A 22,293-nucleotide genomic window follows, 5' to 3' on the forward strand; every position below is an offset into this window, starting at 1 on the left:
AGATTCCAGAATTGTACATAATATTTCAAATGAGGTCTTACAGGAGACCTATACAGAGGCAATATCACCTCCTTCTTGATGTTTATTCCTTTCCCTATGAACCCAAGAATCCTTCTGGCTTTTGCTATTGTCTTATCTACCTGTTTGGTTACCTTAAAATCACCAAATATAATCATCCAGAGAGCCCATTCTGCTGTTGTACACAGAACTACTTCACTTGCTATACTAAACTATTCTCTTGGGGCCAGATCTTAAAAAATCCGCGCGGGCGTAGATTTGTTCACGCAACCCGGTGTGAACAAATCTACGCCCGATTTTATAACATGCGCTCTCTCTCTCCGGATGGCTAGGCTGGTGCTCTGGGAGCGTCAAATCTACTAAAACAGGTCTTTCGGGAGCAATCGCACAATGCGATAAAACCTTACCGCCTTATATAACGCAAGCTATCGCACGGCTTAACGCTAATAAAAAAGATGTAGTTAAAATAGACGTTAAGTCTGTACGATAGCACTTCGCAGACCGGCAAACCCAGCCCACTCCCCGCCCCTAACTCCTCCTGTTTTTCTAATTTGCATCGCACCATACGATATGGTGCTATCGCATGCGTTAAAGACGTTTTTGCATGCGATAAGGGCCTATTGCATGCGATAAGCCCTTAACGCATGCGAAAACGCCTTAGCGCATTTTGATAAATGAGGGGGTCAGTTTGTAAATGTGAGGAACTGTTGCTGAATGCTCCTCAGAGGCCTTTATAGGCCTGTATTTATACTGAGGTAGTTTCAGCAGTCAGTTGCCAGAGCTTGGTCCTACCTTCTAGTCCTTGTACTCTGGCTTTGCTTCCAGAAGACTTCAACTTTGTCAGCTTCTACATTCAGCTTCTACATCCAGTGCTCCTGTTGTGCTCTTTTCTTGCCAGTTCCTGCTCCTTGTCTTGTGTCCAGCCTCTCACTTCTTGTCCATATAGGGGCTACCCATGTTTCTCATGCTTCGCTGGTCACCAGCACCGGAGAGCTCAACATGGCTGGCCTAGGTAGAATTCCATTTACTGACAGTGGCTGGGAATGGGCCCATGGTCACTTCTGGGGCAAACCACAAACTACAAATGTTGCTATATATAAATTGCCTATGTGACCTTGCTGAAATCCAAATACACTATATCTAGCGCTCACCCAGGAATATCTGTGGTGACCCAGTCAAAGAAATTGATTAGATTCATCTGACAAAATCTACCTCTGCTAAAACCATGCTGCCTCTTATCCTGTAATCTATTGGATTCCAGAAACTGCGCTATCTTCTGTTTTAGCAGAAGATACTTTACTCACCACCAGACTAACCGGCCTGCAGTTCCACTTTTCCGAAGAAGAACCACGCATGCCTGTCTTCAGTCCTTTGGATCTACTCTAATTCTAAAGAAGTCAGACAATAGAGCTGCCAGAATTTCTTTAAGTCCCTTAATACCCTCAAATGTATGCACTTTGGCCCCATCACTTTTTCTACTTTTGGTTTTGCTAGCTCCTCATGATCACAGTTTTCTGAGAACTGTTTGAGGTCTATCTCACTTCCATTCCTATTTGTGGCAGTTTTTTGTGGTCCTACTCCAGATTCTTTCTTTGTGTACACTAAATAGAAATATTTAAGTAATTCTGCTTTCTGCTAATCAGCCTTAACCTTTGAGTCTTACAATCCTATTTTTTACTTCCTCTTGTCCTGTAGCAGGACCCAGTCTGTGGAACAAAATGCCTGAAGCCTTGAAATTTATGGCTGAAAAAAAGAACTAATTTTAAAAAGGGCTTAAAACATGGTTATTCCAGCTGGCGTTTAATGAACAGTAATACAGTTTTAAGAGTCTGTTGGCTTTTGTCACCATTCTATTGATCTGTACGGCAAATAAATACTAAGGTAGTTAAATGTCTTAATGAGGTGATTAACGATGTACTTGATGTTATTTTATTGATGATGAACTTGTGTGGTCTGTTCATTTTAATCACATGATTGTATTATTGTGATCTGCTTTGGTTTAAAGCAATATAGAAGAAATGTTTAAATAAAAAAACCCAGATAAAATAACATATATAAAAAAAAGGTTGTTTCCCTGTTTTATTGTATTAGCTACTTTTTCTTCCATTTGCACCTCTGCTCTCCTGACTATTTTCCCAGCTTCTCTTAGCTTTTCCAGATAATGTTGCCTGTCTTCCTTTTTTTGCAATCTCCTGTAGTTTATGAATACTAACCTTGTTTTTCTTACCTTTTCAGTCATTTCTTTAGAAAATTACAGTGGCCTCTTTCTCTTCCTACCTTTATTTACTTTTCTAACAAAAAGGTTAGTTGCTCCTAGAATATCTCCTTTTAGTTTTGTCTTTTGCTTCTCTGCTTCCCCTAGTTAATGCCTCCTTGAGGTACTCCATCTTAAATTTAATTTTTCTGAAATCAAGGATCCTTGCAAAATCCAGGACCCTTGCTGGAATGAACTACCACTGTTTGTGCTCTAATAGAGAAGAGAGAGATGTGGGGGAGTTTTAAATGTTAGAAGTTTTAATTTGATTGATATATGTTCGCAATTATAATACTGATGATTTTAGTGTGTGAGTTTTGTACAATTATGATGTTTTATTATTGATGGCATCAATGGGGAGATGTGCCCAGCAGCATCTGAATGACGAGCATGTGATAACATCAGCTGGAACTGGTTCAGGTACAGCAGACTTGGTTCTGTGGCTTGGAAACAGCTTTCCCCATCAGCTAGGCACTGGTACTCAGTGCAGAGCACTGTATACATATTTATAACAAGCAAAACAAGTTTTTGTTTATAATTAAGGTCATCTCAAGAAGCATAGGCCCTTAGTACAAGAGGCTTCAGGAGGCTAAACCTTCTCAAAGCCAGGATATCTGGGTCGTAAAAATCATGCGTCTTCCCGACCTGGCTGCCTCTTTCTTTGGTATAGACTGAGAATAGAGGAGGCACTAGGATGGAGGCCAAAGCAAGAGAAGGAAGGAAGCTCTCCACTCACTACTGCTAATTTCATATTTCCTGCCTCTGATTGGATGATTCTGATGGCCAGAACCAATCAATAGCAAGAAACGGGGAAAGCACTTTCTCTCACTCCTGCATATACCAAGAGGTTACAGCAAGAGTGCGAGAGTGAATGTGTATTGGGGGAAAGGGACCACAGAGAGAAGAAAGTGTGTATATGTGAGGGAGTAAGGATGGGGGCACAGAGGAGGGAGCAACAGATTGTGTGCATTTGTGTGTGACGGGAGATAAGGAATAGACGGAAGCAAAGGTTGAGTATGTGGGGGCAGAGAGGAAAGAGCACAAGTGTACATGTTGGGGGTGGGGCAATGAGAGGAGAAAGCAAGTGTGGTGGCAGTGAGTGAAAAGAGAAAAAGGTTATGTGCTTGATGGGAGAAATTCAAGCATGGGAGCAAAGAATGGAATGAGCAAGAGAGAGACAGAGGGGAGATCAAAAGCAAGTGGGAGGAGAGAGTGAGAATGTGGGAGAAAGAGAAGGGAGTGTAAGGATGGGAAGAGAAGGGCAAACAAGGGGAGAGAGGGAGAGAGAGGGAAGCAAGAGATTGTAAGGGAGTTAAGGAATTGGGAGGCAGAGAGAGAAGACAGTGTGAGTGAGTGGGGGCAGAGAGAGGACAGCAGAATTGTATGTTTATGTGGGGGAGGGTGCAAGAATGTGTTGGAAAGGAAACTACAGTAACGAGTAAGGATGGGAAAAAAGGGGATAACATAACAACATAGTAATGACTGCAGAAAAGGACCAGATGGCCCATCCAGTCTGCCCAGCATGCTTCTTATGGTAGTATCTGCCGATCAGTGCAAGATACCCCCATGTTTCTCTTAAGGGTAGTAACTGCCGCTCCATATAGTTACCCCCAAGCCTTATGTTAAGGGTAGTAATATTTACAAATCAATGAAAACCAAGCAACTGTCCAACCCATAAATTACTGCTAGCAACATATTTACTGGGTGAGGAACCTTCTTGATAATTCAGACAATGCTGCTTGATGTTCTTTGCTTTAGGACTTGGCCATAGAAGCCACCCTGTGCTTTTCCCCTTGTCTTCTTGCTAATTCTGACAATTCTGCTTGACGTTCTTTGCTTTGGGACTAGGCCGTAGAAGCCATCCAGTGCTTTTCCCCTTCTGTCTGCGTGTCAGTACCCCAACTATAAACGTCAGGGTCCATGTTGCTTGCTGTCTGTATCCAGTTGCCCTCCTCTCCCCCATCGTCAAAGTGGAGGAAGGGAGCATCAAGCAAAAGCATCAAGGCAAGAAAGGGGAGGAGCAAGAGTGGGGAAAGAGAGGAGTCAATGAGGTAAGAGATCAAGATTTGAGGGACAAAGTGGAGAGGGCGGGGGATTTGTAGGAAGGGGGATGATCAAGAGAAAGAGAGGAGTGTAAAAATTGGAAAATACATCCTTAGCAATCCAAACTTAACTAAGAACAAAATTAAGGTGAAGGCAGCAATTCAGCAGCAAGAGTGTCTCATGTATGATTTTTTACCCACTGGTGAGAGGTTATATGTGTGTACCCAATACATAAAGATCCTGGCTCTCAGAGAACAAGTATGATCTCTGGAGGCTAGTGTGGCAGACCTGGAGTTGCTGAGGTAGACATAGAAGTTATTCTATGATTTCCCCTCAGTTGTGGAGTAGGACTGCAGTGTTCAGTTAATTAGAAAGTTTCTTCTCTTTGTTACCTGTAGTTTTTATGTATTTCAAATTATAAAAATAAAATATAAAAAAATATGTAATTTATATATTATTTATTTTACACAGTAGTTTTCTTCTGATCCATTGGGTTTCCAGCTCAATTGGAACCAAGGTTGAGAAGTGGCAACATAAGTCTTCATTTGTATTTATCTAGAGATAGCGGAGTTGCCTACCTGTAATAGGTGTTCTCTGAGGACAGCAGGATTAGTCCTCACACGTGTGACATCACTGGATAGAGCCCGGTCCGGAACTTTGATCTCAAAGATTCTAGAACTTTCAAACATGCCCTACTGAGCATGTGAAGCTGTAGTTATCACCTGTCCCCTAGGCAGAGTCCCTCAGTCCATGATATAGCTCATACATGGAGAAACCAACTCCCAAGGAAGGTGGGTGGGTTTTGGAGGACTAACATCCTGCTGTCCTTGGGGAACACCTGTTACAGGTAAGCAGCTCTGCTTTCTCCAAGGACAAGCAGGATGGTAGTCCTCACACATGAGTGATTACCAAGCCATAGGCTGTTCAAGCAGATAAAGTGAGAACCACACAGTGCTGAAAGCACCACCTCTCTTCCTTTTGCCTGTGAGGCAGCTGACCCACAAAGGGGTCTAGGTGGGAAAAGAGTTGGGTTCTACAAAGAGAAAACCACAGAAAAGAGTGAGACACAAAACCCCAATGCATCGTAGAGGCCCTAATGGAGGGGAGTGATGCGAATGCCAGCAAGAAAGAATCTGCAACACGGAAAACATTACAAGCAGGAATTTGGATCAGTAAACTCTGACGACAGAACCTCTTGGATACAGGAAAATGTCTAGAGATGTAAACAAGAGAAGAACTCATTGACGAAGACTGCATAGTTTCCTTCGGTGTTACAAGACAACTGAAAAACCAACTGGGACTCAAGAGCTTTCCAGAAAGAGACTGCGGTCCACTGGCATCTGAAGGACAGAACGCGTGTAGCCGCGCGTATCTTATAAAATCCGGGGTCGGCGCATGCAAGGGGGTGCACATTTGTGCACCTTGCACGCGCCGAGCGCAGCAGCATGACCCGCCACCATGCCCCACCCCAGGACCGCCCATGCCCCGCCCCTTTTTGCAAGCCCCGGGACATACGCGCGTCCCGGGGCTTGCGTGCGCTGCCGAGCCTATGCAAGATAGGCTCGGCGCGCGCAGGGGGAGGCAGGGGTAGGTTTTCGGGGGTTGTGCGCGTATCTCATGCGCGCAACCCTTTGAAAATCTACCCCTTTATGATATAAATAAATCCATCCCACTCATCAGATAGCACATAAGAATCCTTGAATTCCAGTTGAGATTCCTATGTAACTAAAAAATCATTGTTGCCCATTTTTGCAGGACTAGCCACTACAACAAATGATTAAACAAGGTAACACAAATTTTCCTATTTTATATTTTACTTTTCAATTTTTTTAACTTTGTATTTTATTTTTAGTAAATACATCCCATAACCACATATGGTGCCCGGACATATACTCTGTATTTATCTAAAATCAAGGTAATTTTTGTAAATATAAGGTCTTCTCTCTGTTCTTGATCTAAACATGTATCTTGCTGTCCTCTTTGCTCATTAATTTTAACTGTAATTTATTTTACTTTATTTTATTGTTTAAATTATTTCATATTTTATCTTTTTTTAATTTTTATTGGGTTTTGTTTAAAATTTATTATTACTACTTATTATTAATATTACAATTTTGTATTCCCAGAGCCCCTGATGCAGCCATAAAAGGCAAAACTTTGGCTAGAATCGGGCTGGTTATAATCAATCAATAAATTCTCTTTCCAAGTCTCCGGTCTTGCTTTGTTTTTTCACAAGTGGCCTTTAAGGCATTGAGGGTGGTCATGCCCCTTGACGGCATCAAGGGTGACCATGGAGCTTGATGGTAGACCTGGTCCATGATGCGGTCCTGACATCGATGTGTTAGATAATCAGTGCATTGGTCACAGATGTACACTGGCAACCGACACTGGGCATGGCACCGAAGATGCAGCAGCAAGCAGCTTGTCCAGGCTCCTGCTCACCCACTCTTACAAGGAAACTGCCATCACAGGCAAGCAGGACGGGAGGCTATGCCTCCCAGGGCTCCTGTCTGTGGAGACTAGTTCCTTTGAATGTGGGGAGGATAAGCTTTCCCCCTACAGGAACAGTGTGGTCCCCGATCTCTTCGCTGTCCAAACCTCCATCTATGCCAACTGATTGGTGAAACAACATGAAACAACTACTGAAAGATAATGGAATCACCCACTTCCTCTACGCTGATGACATTCAACTTCTAATTCCCATCCAAAATTCAATCGAAGACACGTACAAAGAAACATCCGATCTACTTGTCTCAATTAAACATCTCCTAACTTCACTGAAACTCATAATCAACATCGACAAAACTGAAATTATCCTCATGGATAAAAAACCCAATCCAACTCCACCACCCCTTCCTTTACTTGACAATCAAATGAACTTTACTCTCCCTGTCACCCACACCAGAAACCTTGGAATTATTATTGACAAAACTTTCATTCAAAAACCATATATCAAACAAAATCAAAGAGGGATATCACAAACTACTAACCCTAAGACGTTTAAAACCGTTTCTTAACCCTTATGACTTCAGAACTGTATTACAGCTACTCATATTCTCTACCATCGACTACTGCAACTCCCTACTGATTGGAATACCTTCTTCCATCCTCAAACCTCTCCAGATTTTGCAGAATTCTGCAGCCAGAATTCTGACAGGAACAAAGAGAAATGATCACATAATGCCCATATTGATTTCACTACACTGGCTTCCAATTAAAGCACGAATTGAACACAAATCCATGACCATCATACATAAAATACTAAACAATGAGCATCAGGGACTAACTGGCTTAAACATTACCCCCCCGAATCCTCAAAGAAACCTACGCTCAAACAACTCAGGACGCTTAAATGTCCCCCCCATAAGAGATGCTCACTTGACAACAACCAGAGAAAAAGCTTTTTCCATTGCCTGCTCTAAAATTTGGAACTCCCTCCCAAAAGATCTGAGAACCCAACTAACCTCAAAACTTTCAAAAAAGACCTAAAAACATGGCTGTTCCACAAAGTCTACATTGACAGTCAAACTTCTCATCATCTTAACACCCAAAGGAACTTCCAACCAAATCCACAGAATAACTTGACTCCAACCAGCTCCAAATAAACCCTTCTCACTCATAAATGATTCTCTTCTGGACTATAATTGATTAATCTTTTGTTTAATATGCATTCTGTTATTCCTTTTTTTCAAAATTGTTAAAAGAATTACTATTTGAATCTTGTAAACCATTATGATGGCTTCACCGCATGACGGTATATAAAACTCAACAAATAAATAAATAAATGAAACTCCTGCCAGGGCAGGACTATCAGCACAGAACGAGCAAGGACAGGACACAGATACTAAACTGCAGGTGCAGTATTTATTTAATAAGGGATAGTATTATACTCTGCCAGACTGCACAGCGACTAAGGCCTGCCATGCGGCTGGCAGACAGTTGGAAAGAAGAGAAAAAAAGGAAAAGAAAAAGAAAATAAAACTACCATAATGTACAGGAAAGAAAAACAGCTACAGCTCTAGAAAATATGAATTTCAAAAACTGTGAGGAGCGAGCAAAGCTGAATATTGTGACACACACTGCTCCCACGACCACACAGCTCTGTGGAAAAAAAGAGACTGAGGGAGCAGGTGATAACTAGCTGCATATGCTCAGTAGGGCATGCCTGAAAGTTCTAGAATCTTTGAGATCAAAGTTCCGGACCGGGCTCCATCCAATGATGTCACTCATGTATGAGGACTACCATCTTGCTTGTTCTTGGAGAATTTATCCCCTTACTTTATATCCAGGCATGACAGCGACAGGCCTGGGCTAGAGTCTATGCAGCCTTGGTCCTTCTGGACCCTTGCAATCGTGGTCAATAATATAGTCATTAGGTACCACCATTGCATGATGACTAGGACAAATTCCCCTCACAGGGGCTGTGAATGATGTCTTCATTGCATCCTTAGCCATGTGGAGTAGAAGACCTGATTCAGGAACTGAACCCAGGTCCCTCAGCATTTCAGCAATCTCACCGAGTCAAGTCTTCCAGTGGTGACTATTTTATACTAATATTTATTCTATCCACTTATGTATAAGTGGATGCATCAGGACAAGATTATGCACATGTTCTGGAATATCAGGAAATGTTCTATACTGCACCTGCTTGTAGAAACAGCCTCAAAGGGGTAGAGAATCTCTCCGTTATTGCAGAGTTCACAGATAAAACCCTTTTGGCTGCAAAGGCTGCAGTTGTAAACATGAGTGGTTGCGAACTTAATCACCTTGCCCAGGAAAGGAGCCAACTTGCCTTCAATTACCTGAAAGAGGAGGAGGAAAGGAAAAGTAGAGTAACAACTGCTTCAATTACAATAAGGACATTAACAAACTGTAATCAAATTATGCTGATCATCTCATTATAATTTTCCAGCCATGTTTTCCTCTCAAAATTCACATATAGTAATAAACCAATAGTATATCTCCAGCTCAGTCTTCACATTAAAGTGGAACTTCTGTATTTCATGGTTTGTATAGAGCTATCTTGGGACCCTGAGGCAGCACACCTTCATTATCTTGATATATTTTGGAACCACTCAATGTGTAAAACTGTTTTTCCAAAGAGAAAACATCACTTCCCTAGGGTAATACAGTACTATATATGTAGAAATAGATGTTTAAAACTGAACATTTAAGTAAGTTAGCCAGATAAGACTTATCTGACTAGTTTACACAGAATATTCGGCAGCACAGCTATCCCCAAAGAAATCGCTAGATAGCTACTAAGTCTTATCTGGCTTATCTGCTACTGAGCTGGTCTAACTTATCCAGTTAACTTAAGTTGATAAGTATGAATATTGGCACTTATCTGGCTAAGTAACTCCTCCCTGACATACCCATTGCCCAGATAAGTACTTATTTAACTAAGTGCTGACCGCTGAATAGAGCCAAATATTCAGCCACTGCCACTTATCCAACTAAGTTGTGCTGAATATCAGCCTCTTAGGGAGGTGACTAGATGCTATTTTCCATCACATCTGTTGCTCTTAATTAGACACTCATCCCATACCATCTGCTGTATACAATAATGAAAGATCCACAAGGCACTCAGTTTAAGAGTGTTTTCCCATGAATTCTTTTGATGTGGGAATTGCAAAACTGCTATGCAGGACTCACTGGACACTGCTCATTGTAAGTTGCAGAGGAATATTTAAGGATTAAGAACAAACAACATGTCAAAAAAGCAGGAATCTGTAGCCTTTTTTCCTAAAATTTTAACAGGAAGTTTAATCCTCCCAGTTTGGCCAGTATCCAATCAATTTTGTGCCTCCAGTAGGTCAGGTGGCAAGGTGTTAACCTTCCCTAACTCATATTGTACAAGTTCTCAATTTCAGGCAAAAGGCCAAGAATGGACTGTCCTAAGCTTAGGACCTAGACTTCACATTTCATCATTACCTTTTAGTGGACAAACTAAAACAATGTTTCTTAGTGGACAAACTAAAACAATATTGCAGTACATGAGCTTTTGAAATAAAACAGGTCCCTTCTTCAGATATCAGGGAAAGAGGGCCCTATATAGTCTCAGAAGCTGAAGTATTGGAACATCTTTTTTTATTGGTTCAATATAAGATATCACAGCATACATAAATACCAATTTTTTCCTAGGACTAATATGGCATCAGAACTTTGCACTCAGAAATGCAGAAGATTTTGTAATTTCTATCCTGATGATCACTTGATTTGTCTACCATGTCTATCATGGTTCTAGGAGTAAAATCAACAACACATCAGATAGGGCTGTGTAACACTGGGCCGGTTGCGGAATGGTCCTGTGACTAACCTCACTCACCCTGGGACCCTACAAGTTGAGTGGAGGACCAGGACACTGCCACTTTCTCCCCCTGACAGCGGCACTGCTGGTCGTTCCCCTAGGTGTGCACGGCCACCACTGACAGCACTAAGAAGGCCCTGCAGTGGAAACAGAAGCAGCAGTACTCCCTGATGACATCAGCATGGCTGGGAATTCAAACTCCAGCTGCGCTCCCAGCTGGTGCCTCAGCAACAGGTCTTCCTGCCGTGCCTTAGTCAGCAGTTCATGCTGCCTGCTCGCCTTGCTTCCAGCCTAGCCCGACTTACCTCTGCTTCTGTCCACCTTACCTCTGGTCCCAGTCCTACCTCATCTTTGCTCCAGTCCTTCTCTTTGTCTCACTCTCATCTCCTTCTGCCTGCTTCTTGGATCTGACTTTGGCTGGATACCAACACTACATGATCTCTGCCTGTCCTGATCTCTTGCATGGATACCGACACTACTTGCCTTCCGCCTGCCCTGACGTCTTGCCTGGATATCGATGTTGCTTGCACTCCGTCTGCCCCAAACTCTTGCCTGGATACTGATGCTGCTTGCCCTCCCCGCCTGCCCACAGACTTCCCCTGCCCTCGCTTCTCGGGATCCTCTACTAAGTCCAGCCCGCCTCAGAACCCAGGGGCTCAACCTGTGGAGGAGGAGGAAGGTATAGGTGAAGCTCAGTTCTGGTCCTCCGGAGTCAGCCTCCTGTCGGTGAGGATCCCAGCTGGGTCACCGGTCTGGCAGTATTTTCTGCTTTTTTGTACTTTTTGGACTCTTCAAGACTTAACGCCAGCTCCAGAGCTGGGTCCTCACCAACAAGAGGCTGTCTCTGGGGGACCAGAATTGAGCTTCACCTATACCTTCCTCTTCCTCCGCAGGCTGAGGCCATCTGGACTTAGTAGAGGATCCTGAGAAGCATGGGCAGGCGATGTCTGTAACCAGGCCAGGGTCAGGGCAGGTGGAGGGCAAACAGCATCAGCATCCAGGCAAGAGTTTGGGGCAGGCAGGATACAAGCAACATTGATATCCAGGCAAGAGGTCAGGGCAGGCGGAAGACAAGTAGTGTCGGTAATCAGGCAAGAGGTCAGGGCAAGCAGAGATCATGTAGTGTTGGTACACATTTTTTTTTTGCATGGAAGGAGAAATCAATAATAGCCTCAATGACATACATTTGCATGTGATGAGCACTATTACCTATGCGCTTAATAGGACGCGCATTTAGGATGCGCTAATCTCCGTTTTGCATCGTGCATCCATTCGTGGATTAACCGGGCACTGCAGCCAGCGTATGATATAGCATCAGCCCAAATGTTAATAAAGAGACTTGGGTAGTTTCTGACACTACATTTACTGGAGTTGCCTTTGTGCTGAATTTCCAGGAAATCACAGGTCAGGAATACCACATAAAACAGAATATACTGGTGGGTTTGTGTGGCTATCTATTCTCTATACACTCCCTGGCTTTTAGCTCATCAGAAATACTGGAGACCCACTTACCACAGAAAATATTAAACCTAGTTTTATTTATGTACTGTATGTATATTAGCTCTTTCTTGCACAGACGAACAAACTTTTCCTGCAAAATCCCTGTCCTCAATCTCCACAAGTGATAAAAGCTTAAAAAAACAACAAACCAAACAAGGTTATTACTATTAAATATGCATTTTCTCTTTGGGAGTGGCTTTAAAATCCAGGAAGAACTTGATAATGGATAATGGACCATGGATTTCAATCCAGTGCCTTTTTAAGCAGTGTACCTGCAAATAAATAAAATCCAGTCACTGTGTTGTTGTCAGTATCTAGTAACAGTAACCAACTGCTTTAGCCATGCAAGTATTACAGAACCAGTGGTAGCATAGCAACCTCCTCTCCAGACGGTACAGAGACCACTTTAGGCGTTCCTTTGAAAGATAGTGCATACAGCCACGTAGGAAGAGAAAAATGTTGCAGGAAACTGGCACTTTAACGAGATTCTGCTGACTTTAGCACAGGCAGGGCCTCCTTAGGCTCTGCAGCCAGCTTTGGTAATGTGAGATGCAGGGTAGTCTGTGAGGCTTGGGTAGAGTTCAGATCACTTCCTTTTTATTTTTTGTCTGGTCAGGGAAAGAATTAGTGCTGGAATTCTGGTCCTGGTTGCTACATGACTAAGACAATAAACCACATTTCAGTTTCCTCCATTGCAGAGCAATCAAAATTACAACCAAGAAGAGTTTATAAAAAGTAACCTTGAAGGCTGATTCCAACAACCGCTAGTTAAAAGCAGCTGCTCACTGCTCATCATGTGTGGCACGAGTGGGTTTTTCTTTAGGGGATGAGGTTGGAGGGAGTGGAGGGCGAAAGAAAGAGGAGAAACAGGGATTGCAATCTCATATTTAAGCTCTGCATCCAACAAAGATCTGTGGATTTGGAACAGTCCTAAACCATCTATTTAAAGGAATACTGCAGTGACCAAAATCACATTGTGAAAATATTGTTGGGTCGAGTATCAGTGCACATGCTGTTTTCCAGGTCATATTTGCTCAGTTCTTACACACACACCCATACATAAGATATATTCATTTTCTGCATGAGAAAAATATCTTCTGAAGTTCTGGATGCGTGAGTTGATACCACTATGTAATGGTGTCCCACTAATGAAGGAAATCATCTTCGGCTCTCAAAGGCCTTTCTCTTTGCACAGTAAAACATAAAATAGACACATGCGATTTATATATGCCTGGATTTTGTAACCTAAGCATCATCTAGAACAGCGGTTCTCAACCAGTATGTTGCCAAGCACCGGCAGGTGTGTTGCGCACATCCTGGTCTCCTGCTGCTCTTCTCTCCCTCTCCTCACCCCAGTGAGATGCCACAATTCTTCAATGAACATTGCTGCCGTTCCTGCCCGTGCTATCAGCACATTCAAGCCCAAAGTGGAACGGCAGCAATGTTTGTGGAAGCCGGCAACATGGCCTGTTCTTCTTCCTGCCCCTGAGGCCCAGAAGAGGAAGTGATGTTTACCAGGCATGCGGGAAGAAGAAAGGGCCATGCATGCTGCTGCTGCCACTGCAACGGACATTTAGCTTCCATTCGAAGCCTCTGACCGGACCCTGCATGCGATGCCTGAGAGCCTGGCCCTCCCCTCTGAAAATGGGCAATAGCCACCCTAGCAGTAAAAGCTGCTTAGCACAGATGATTTTTCAGTAAGGAGCAATGGGTGCTAAGACTGGGGGGAAATGCAGGTTCTGGCATGGGCTGCAGTTTATGATCTCCTCTGCAACGCTGGGCAATGTCACCACCCAGACTTTAAGCTTGGAAGCCCTACAAACTGTACAAATGTCCCCAGGTCTTACGAATCTCTTTCCGGCAGACTGCTCTAACAGGTTACTGCTCAAAGTTTGATTGTAAAAAAAGTTGTTTGCCTGAAATCAAAATATGAAGAACAGAAAACCAGAAATCGGTTAAATAAATGAATGTTCTTATGATTCAATGTGTGTGAGAAAAAGAGAGTGTGAGCAGTAAATATCGCATACAGGGAACTTGAGGGTAATCGCTGTATTCATGGATATTTTCCCACAGAAGCAATGGAAGAGAAGAGAGGCCAAAGAAACAGACATTTCTCTACTTAAAAAGCAAAAGTACAAACAAGCAAAGTTAAAAGTTTGGGCCAAAGCCACTTTGTGGGAGAGAGGATCCTGAGGGCTTCCTTTCCCATGGCAGTGCTGGACGAAGTCTGTGCTTGCAAGAGATCATTCCGAAGCTCACTGGGAGCTTGTGTCTAATAGCCCCCTACTAGAAACTCATACTCTATCCAAATAGTGTTTGCTTTCATATGTGAGGATGTTTCAAAGTTTTAGAAACATTCTTTGATTTTAAGAGAGAATATTTTTGTGATTGCAAGTGACTAGTTAATCATCTCCCTGGCCAATCTCTCTCTCTCACACATACACACCAGTCAACTTCCTGACCACTCTCTCTCTCTCTCATACACATCAATCACCTCCCTGACCAGTCTCTTGCTCTCACATGTTTTCTCTCTTTTATTTACACACAGTCTCAATCACATACATTCTCTCACACACTTACATACAAACTGGCTCTCTCTCTCTGTCTTACTCTCTCACCCCCACCCCCGGCACACATGGCAGCTACAGCACAAGGCAGCCAGTATGCTGCGATTAAAGCAGTTAACAGGCTGAGAACTGCAGCACGAGTGACTATCCCCAGCCCTACAGTGGTAAGAAGGCAGCACTCAGTCGTTTGTCTGTGCTGAAATCTTCGCGGCACAGAGCAGTCAGCTGAGAATGTAGCCATGGGGATTTCCTGCCACACACCTGTTTGCGTGTGTGTGTGAGAGAGAAAGGGAGGTGACTGGTGTGTGAGTGAGAGAGAAAGATAGACTGGTCAGGGAGGTGACGTGTGTGTGAGAGAAAGAGATAGATAAGGGAGGTGACTGGTGTGTGTGTGGGAGAGAAAGACAGAGGTTTGGGAAGTGACTGGTATATGTGTGTGTGAGAGAGAAAGATGGCTGGTGTGTGAGATACAGAATGTGTGTGTGTGTGTGTGTGTGTGTGTGTGAGAGACAGACTAGTCATGAACCCTGAGGAGCATGAGGACAGAGCTTCAGCAGCCATTGCTGCTTCTGGTGTGTGCTATTAGCCTACAAGGGAAAGGAGTAGGAGAATTGCTGGAGAAGGTAAATAAAGGTGGCTTTTTACGTAACAATTTTTATTGCTTTTCCAAATATGACATCAGAATACAAATCAGCAAGTTGAATACCTTGTTCCTTAAGCATTCAACCACACCAAGCAATAACGAGTAACAAAGTTGATATAACCATACCCAACAAACTCCCCCCCCCATTCCCCCCCAAAAACAATGTAATTTATCATGCACTATGATACTAGTGCCAGGCCACAGCAGTAAAAGGTCCCAGGCCCAACTATAGTGAAAAAGGCTAGTCATTTATGATCCAACTGCGCGCTCTGTGCGGTAAAGTCTGTAAATAAGGGTCCCAAATTTGAAGAAAGGTGCGCCGCGTCTTTGGTGAAGTCCGAGCTGACAACTGCTCCATCTGCATCAAGCGGTGGAAGTGATTTCTCCATGCCCAAAAGGAGGGATCTGCCAATTCCTTCCACTGCAGAAGTATCAATTTTTTACCTACATAACATGCTTTCATAAACAGGCGACGATGACCCACTTCTCAGATGCGTAACATAGGAATACAGTCAAAAAGGATCAAGAGGGGAGAAACAGACAAAGATATCCCCAATATACTAGCTAGGTAAGATACAACCCGTCTCCAAAATTTCTGAATAATCGAACAGCCCCAGAACATATGAGAAAGGGTACCGATTGCCTGATCGCACTTCCCACAAGTCGCCGTCGGAAGCAAGGTGGAATGAAATGCCACCAGGGGAGAGATATACGCCCTCCAAAGAAATTTATATTGCATTTATATTGCAAAAAGGTAGAAGGTCTTCATCGAATGACTTATGAAGAGAGATTGAAGAATCTAAATATGTACACCCTGGAGGAAAGGAGGAGCAGAGGTGATATGATACAGACTTTCAGATACTTGAAAGGTTTTAAGGATCCAAAGACAACGACAAACCTTTTCCATCGGAAAAAAATCAGCAGAACCAGAGGTCACGATTTGAAGCTACAGGGAGGAAGACTCAGAACCAATGTCAGGAAGTATTTCTTCACAGAGAGGATGGTGGATGCTTGAATGCCCTTCCAGAGGAAGTGGTGAAGACCAGAAATGTGAAGGACTTCAAAGGGGCATGGGATAAACACTGTGGATCCATAAAGTCTAGAGGACGTGAATGAATGTGGAAAAAAGGATTTGCATTCACAAAAAAGCAGGGAGTAGCTTGCTTGTTACGGCGGTTACTACCCCAAACCAAATAAGCCTGATACTTCACTTTCAATGCATATCCAGCATAGCTCTCTGCTTCAACGGCAAGGGAGAAAGACTGATACTTTACGCATATCCAGCATAGCTCTCTGCTTTAACGGCAGGGGAGAAAGTCTGATGCTTCACTTTCAATGCATGTCCAGCATAACTCTCTGCTTCAACGGCAGGGGGAATGAAGAAAAGAGGATCTATATACAGACAACAACCAAAAAGGGGAAATGAAGAAAAGAGGATCTATATACAGACAACAACCAAAAAGGACTGAATAACATAGTCTGGGAAAACAAATAAGCATGGGTGTAGCTTGCTTATTGCGGCGGTTACTACCCCTAACTAATTAAGCTAAATATTTCACATAGATGCAGTTCCAACACTGCTCTCTGCATTAATAGTGGGGGTGGAAGGGAAATAGAACCAAAAGGTTACTAAGAGCCAAGAGTAACAGATAAGTATGAGAAAAAATGTGCATAGCTTGCTGGGCAGACTGGATGGGCCGTTTGGTCTTCTTCTGCCGTCATTTCTATGTTTCTATTTCTCTATAATAGGAGTTCGAGGAAGCCTGGGCTATATGCCGGAGGCTGGCCTGTAGCTGAACATCCGTTACTTGGAATGTGCCTTCTCCAGTCCAACGTTCTGCTAGGGCCGCACAGGGATTTTGGTACGTGGCTGCTTGCAAATTTTGATAATACTGCGAGAGCGACGGTATTTTTGGTTGCTCCAACCGAAAAAATTCAGCAACAACTTGGAATCCACTAGGTAATAGACTGTCTTTTGGCAAGGATTTCACAAAATGGGATAACTGCAGATAAGCAAATACAGAAAGATTGCGCAGGCCATATAGCTGGGACATCTGGTCAGGAGTAAGAAGATGTCCTGTAGCATCAAAAACATGACCTACTTGGGTGACTCCCTGTTTTGCCATTCCCTAAACACCACAGAAGAGGAACCCGGGGAAAAATCTAAGTTGCCTTGCAGGGGTAAAAGGTAAGCACAACCTTGAGGTAACCGCGACAACTTCAGGAACTGGGACCAGGCATAGCGCACCGAGGACACCAAGCCCGCTAAAAGGTTAGGGAGCTGTAGTTTTGCCCACGATGTCTGTAGGACAAAGCGCAGATCACTGGATCCAAAAATTGTGCGTTCAGCCTCCAAGTTAAAGTAATACTCTTCCCCCAGTAACCATTCACGTACCATTCGGAGATTACTGGCTAAGTTGTATTGGCGCAAATCGGGAACACTCAGACCCCCCTTTCCCCATTTACTTTGCAGCCGGGAAAGTACGATCCTGGACTTCTTCCCCCTCCAGAATAAAAAACGCATCCCTCTCTCTAGCTTTCTGTGTTCATTAACCTTAAGGCGAAGGTTTAAATTCTGAAAGACATACAGCCATTGAGGCAAGATAACCATCTTAAACAATTTAATGCGACCCCCTAGAGATAGTGGGAGGGATTGCCACTTACGCATTCTATCTAGAGGAGGCCACTAAAGGAGGGATATTGGAGTCATATAACTGGGAAAGCTCGTTAGTCAGGTACACTCCCAAGTAACGCAGGCGACCAGGGGCCCAGAGCAAAGGAAAGGTACCCTCCCAGCTGTCACGCAGTGATCAGGATATGCTAGCGCCTCGGACTTATCATGATTCAGGCGAAAGCCCGCAAATAAACCAAACTCATTAAAAAGAGATAACAAGGTCTGCAATGAGGACTTAGGATTAGTTAAGAAAACCAGGACATCATCAGCAAAGGCCGAATATTTGAACGTTTGTGTGTGAAAACGAACCCCTTTGACCTGCCGATTCTCCTGGATTGCCAACAAAAGGGCTCCAACTGTAGTAAAAAAAAAGCAGTGGAGATAAAGGGCAACCCTGCTGGGTGCCTCAGTGAATGGGAAAACTTTCGGATTGGGACTGGTTGACCGTTATTCACACCTGAGGGCTCTGGTAGAGAAGATGTATTGCTTCTCTAAACCGACCAGTAAAATACATTGCCGCCAAAACATGAAACAGATAACCCCACTCCACCATATCAAAGGCCTTTTCTGCGTCAAAACTTATGGCTAAATAAGGCTCTTTAACTTGCTGACAAAGCGCCATGGCAACCAGAACCCGCCGGATATTAGTTCTAATTAAGGAGGGCAAAACCTGAGCCAACCTGTCTGCCAGAATTTTTGCCAAAAACATTTGGTCCACATTTAACAAGGAGATGGGTCGATAGGCCGCCGGAGACTGGGGATCTTTCCCTGGTTTTGGGATCAATGTTATGTTGGCTTCATTGCTCTGCCCCGGGTAACAACCCTGCTCAATCAGGGCATTAAAATTATTGGTGAGTGGGCCTAAAGGTGGCTTTTTAAATTTATCTCTCTTGACTGCCTGCCATTTTAATTATTGGGTATTATGTGATATGTCTGCTGTTTGAAATATTTTATTGGTGTTTAGATCATTTTTAATAATTTTGTAAGTTTTTAATGATTGGATGTTATTCTATTTATCAGTTGTTTTGAAACATTATATTTATTATTCTAGTTTTAGAATTATTATTTTATTTTACTTGAGAAATGAATAAACAGAAATGTAGAAACAAAAAATTGAACTGGAAACAGCAAGAAGCCAAACTGAGTGTTTGCAGTGCAACAATGGAAAAACAAAAACATTAACCTGATGTTCACTTTATTCTGTATTTGGTGAGGGTCTGTCTGTGCTCCACGTGTGTGACCCAGGTAAGGGCATTCTGCAAGGTTATAGAGTTTCTGTGTAAGGATCTATAGCAGCTTGGCTTATTCTGTTTTCTTAATAGGAGGGATATTGGTGTTTAGAGCCTGGTTAAATATGTATAGGGTTGCCTTTTCATATGTAGGGTTTGAATGAGTTCCATAATACAGGTGTAACTTTTTGCACATTAATTTGTGTACATTATTGCAGATCCTGAGAGTCTGTTAGTTGCTTTATTTCTGTTTCCACTTTTTCAGTTTTGCACTGAATACAGAATGGCTTTTTTGGGTTTCTATTCCAATTTCTATCTCCATATTTGTAATTTACAGTCTTTCTGTATTTGGTGAAGGTCAATTATATGTGTTTGACTGAGGTGAGGTATTTTACTAGCAAGTAGGCATTTGTGGCCCGGTTTTGGCCTTTGTTGGAAACAGGATGCTGGGCTTGATGGACCCTTGATCTGACCCACCATGGCAATTTCTTATGTTCTTATCTGTTGCGTTTTCTCAATAGGACATGTATTGGTGGTAAATTACTGTTTTTTCATTGGGAGAACTATTGCGCCTGGTAGGAGAGCGTTTATGTTGCTGTTACTGAGATGACACCAGAAATATCTTTTTTGTATGGTAAATTGAATGGAGAATGTCCTAGTTCTGATCTGTACCCATTGTTGCGGGGGTCAGTGTGGTTGCTATAGATACAGAGAATATGTTTACATTTAGCTCCACGACAATCATGTGTTCAGTGTGTCACGCATGTGAGAACCATCTGTCAGGTGTGTCTCAACAGAAAAAAGGTTGAGAAACACTGATCTAGAATATAAGGTCTCACAGCATTACATACATCTGGTGATGTCATCCCATAGAAATTCCTGTCCCTATTGCTTCTCATTAGGAGTGTGGGTTTCTTTTTGTGTTGTTTTTATTGTCTGAATTCATTTTTAAAATGGTTCTGGGGTGTTTATTTTGGGTTTCCCTAATTTCAGAGTTTCCCTAATTTTGGAGTTAGTGCACACTAACTGAAAATGTTATCAGTAAGTTAAGTGTCAATTAGGGGAGCAGTTCTTTAGCTAGAGGTATGGTTCTGCATTCCCACTGGCTGTCTCCTTAGTTACTTGTTTGTGTTGCCAAGGTTGCAAAGTGGTGTTTGTGAGGGGTTGGCCAGTGCCTGGTAACAAGTGTGTGACTAAAACTTGATGCTATTATTACATCACTTGTTTCTTTAAACTTGTTACCAGGCACTGGCTATTCCCCCACAAACTATAGTTAGTGCGCACTAACATGAAACACCAAATTTTACAAAATTTTGGCATTTATAATTTCATTTTGTGGTATTCCCAAAATTAGACAAAATAGACCCATAGACACAAGCTCTCACTGAGGCACCCATTCACACCCACAGATACAAGCTCTCACCCAGGCACTCATTCACACCCACACACACAAACTCTCACCAAAAAACTCTTCTTCCTTCACTGCAGGGATGGGCTCCAATTCTGCTGTGGCTTTACTCTGGTGGGCCTTCTTTTTTCGCCACCACGGGGATGGGCTCCCGTAGTGGCCTCGGTCGGGTTTCTTCTTCGCTGCCATGGGGATGAGCTCCCATGGCGGCTTTGCTTCATTGAAGTTCAACACTACTATTCCTCCCACCCCACCCCCAGGCTATGCCATGCCTGCCTCACTGGCCAATCAAAGGCTTCCTCCCTTCTTCCTACTCCTACTGGCAGGTAGAAGGGAGGAGGCTTCCGATTGGCTTGTGCGGGGGCAGGCAGAATGAAGGCGGCTTCCCATTGGGCAGTGGGGGTAGGAAGAAAGGAGGCTTCCAATTGGCCCGTGGGGCTGGAAAAAGGGAGAAGGAAAGTACAACGCGGCAGTGGGACACCGGGAGACGCGACACACCTGCTGGTGCTTGGCGACACACTGGTTGAGAATTGCTGCTCTACACCACTATTCCCTCTAAGCTGTGCGTGTGTGCATGTGCACACAGCAAAACATAGTGGGCATAAGAAATCTCAATATTATTTGCATTATTCTAGCTTGTAGTGAACAAATTTGAACTGGACTTATAAAAAGTTGCACACTAACCAACACGGCTTTAGAAAAGGACACAGTGCTGAATCCTTACTCATATCATCTTTTGACACCATAATCCGAGGATTTGATTCCAATACAAACTACTTACTGGTACTAATTGATATTTCCGCTGCATTTGATACAATAAATCATGACATCCTTATTACCAATCTAACTCAAATAGGCATTTCCGGTCTTCCCTTGCAATGGTTTACATCATTTATATCTCAATATTATTTGCATTATTCTAGCTTGTAGTGAACAAATTTGAACTGGACTTATAAAAAGTTGCACACTAACCAACACGGCTTTAGAAAAGGACGAAAAACGCAAGAAAACGCAAGAAAAAGGATGCAAGAAAAGGACGCAAGAAAAGGACGCAAGAAAAGGACGAAAAACGCAAGAAAAACTCCAAAACATTAAAAAAAAGGGAAACGCGATAAGGCCCGCCCTCAACTGAGACCGGCAACCAACCGGAGAGAGCCCGGCAGGGATTTAATACCTCACTGCTAGGCGCCGCGCGCCATAGGAGCGTGACAAAGGGGCCTGCCCCTTTGTTTCGCCCCTTCGTTTCGATCCTCGCTTCCCCGAGCAGCTTCACAACATTACCGCACCAGAGCTCTTCCAGCGTCCATCTTGCTCATGTTCTTCCAGCTCTCACCTAGCAAGTACCAGCCTGCGCCCAGCCAGCGCCATCTCAGCAAGTTGTCAGCATACGAAAGTGACTACAGCTGGAAGACCCATACCCACGAAAGTGACTACAGCCTATGACTACAGCCTAAACAATACAATAGTAACAGACAGTAAAAGTGCTGAAGCTCTACGAAGTTTACTGCCTGCATTAAAGCCAATATAAAACCCGTTATATCCACCGTAGTATCCAGTAGGGATGTGAATCGTGTCCTCGATCGTCTTAACGATCGATTTCGGCTGGGAGGGGGAGGGAATTGTATTGTTGCCGTTTGGGGGGGTAAA

The 22,293-nt window shown here is 43.3% G+C and overlaps 1 protein-coding gene across 1 annotated transcript in view; it reads right to left on the reverse strand.

The window, feature by feature from the left end:
* PLEKHM3 (pleckstrin homology domain containing M3) overlaps window positions 1-22,293 on the reverse strand; it is a 444,523-nt gene that overhangs the window by 100,316 nt on the left and 321,914 nt on the right. The window contains exon 7 of the mRNA XM_029606371.1: window positions 8,960-9,117. Within this exon, the coding sequence (XP_029462231.1) occupies window positions 8,960-9,117 (158 nt within the window). The remainder of the gene's footprint in view (window positions 1-8,959; window positions 9,118-22,293) is intronic.

Source organism: Rhinatrema bivittatum, chromosome 6, assembly GCF_901001135.1.
Source record: "Rhinatrema bivittatum chromosome 6, aRhiBiv1.1, whole genome shotgun sequence".
In the NCBI taxonomy this organism is placed as follows: Eukaryota; Metazoa; Chordata; class Amphibia; order Gymnophiona; family Rhinatrematidae; genus Rhinatrema; species Rhinatrema bivittatum.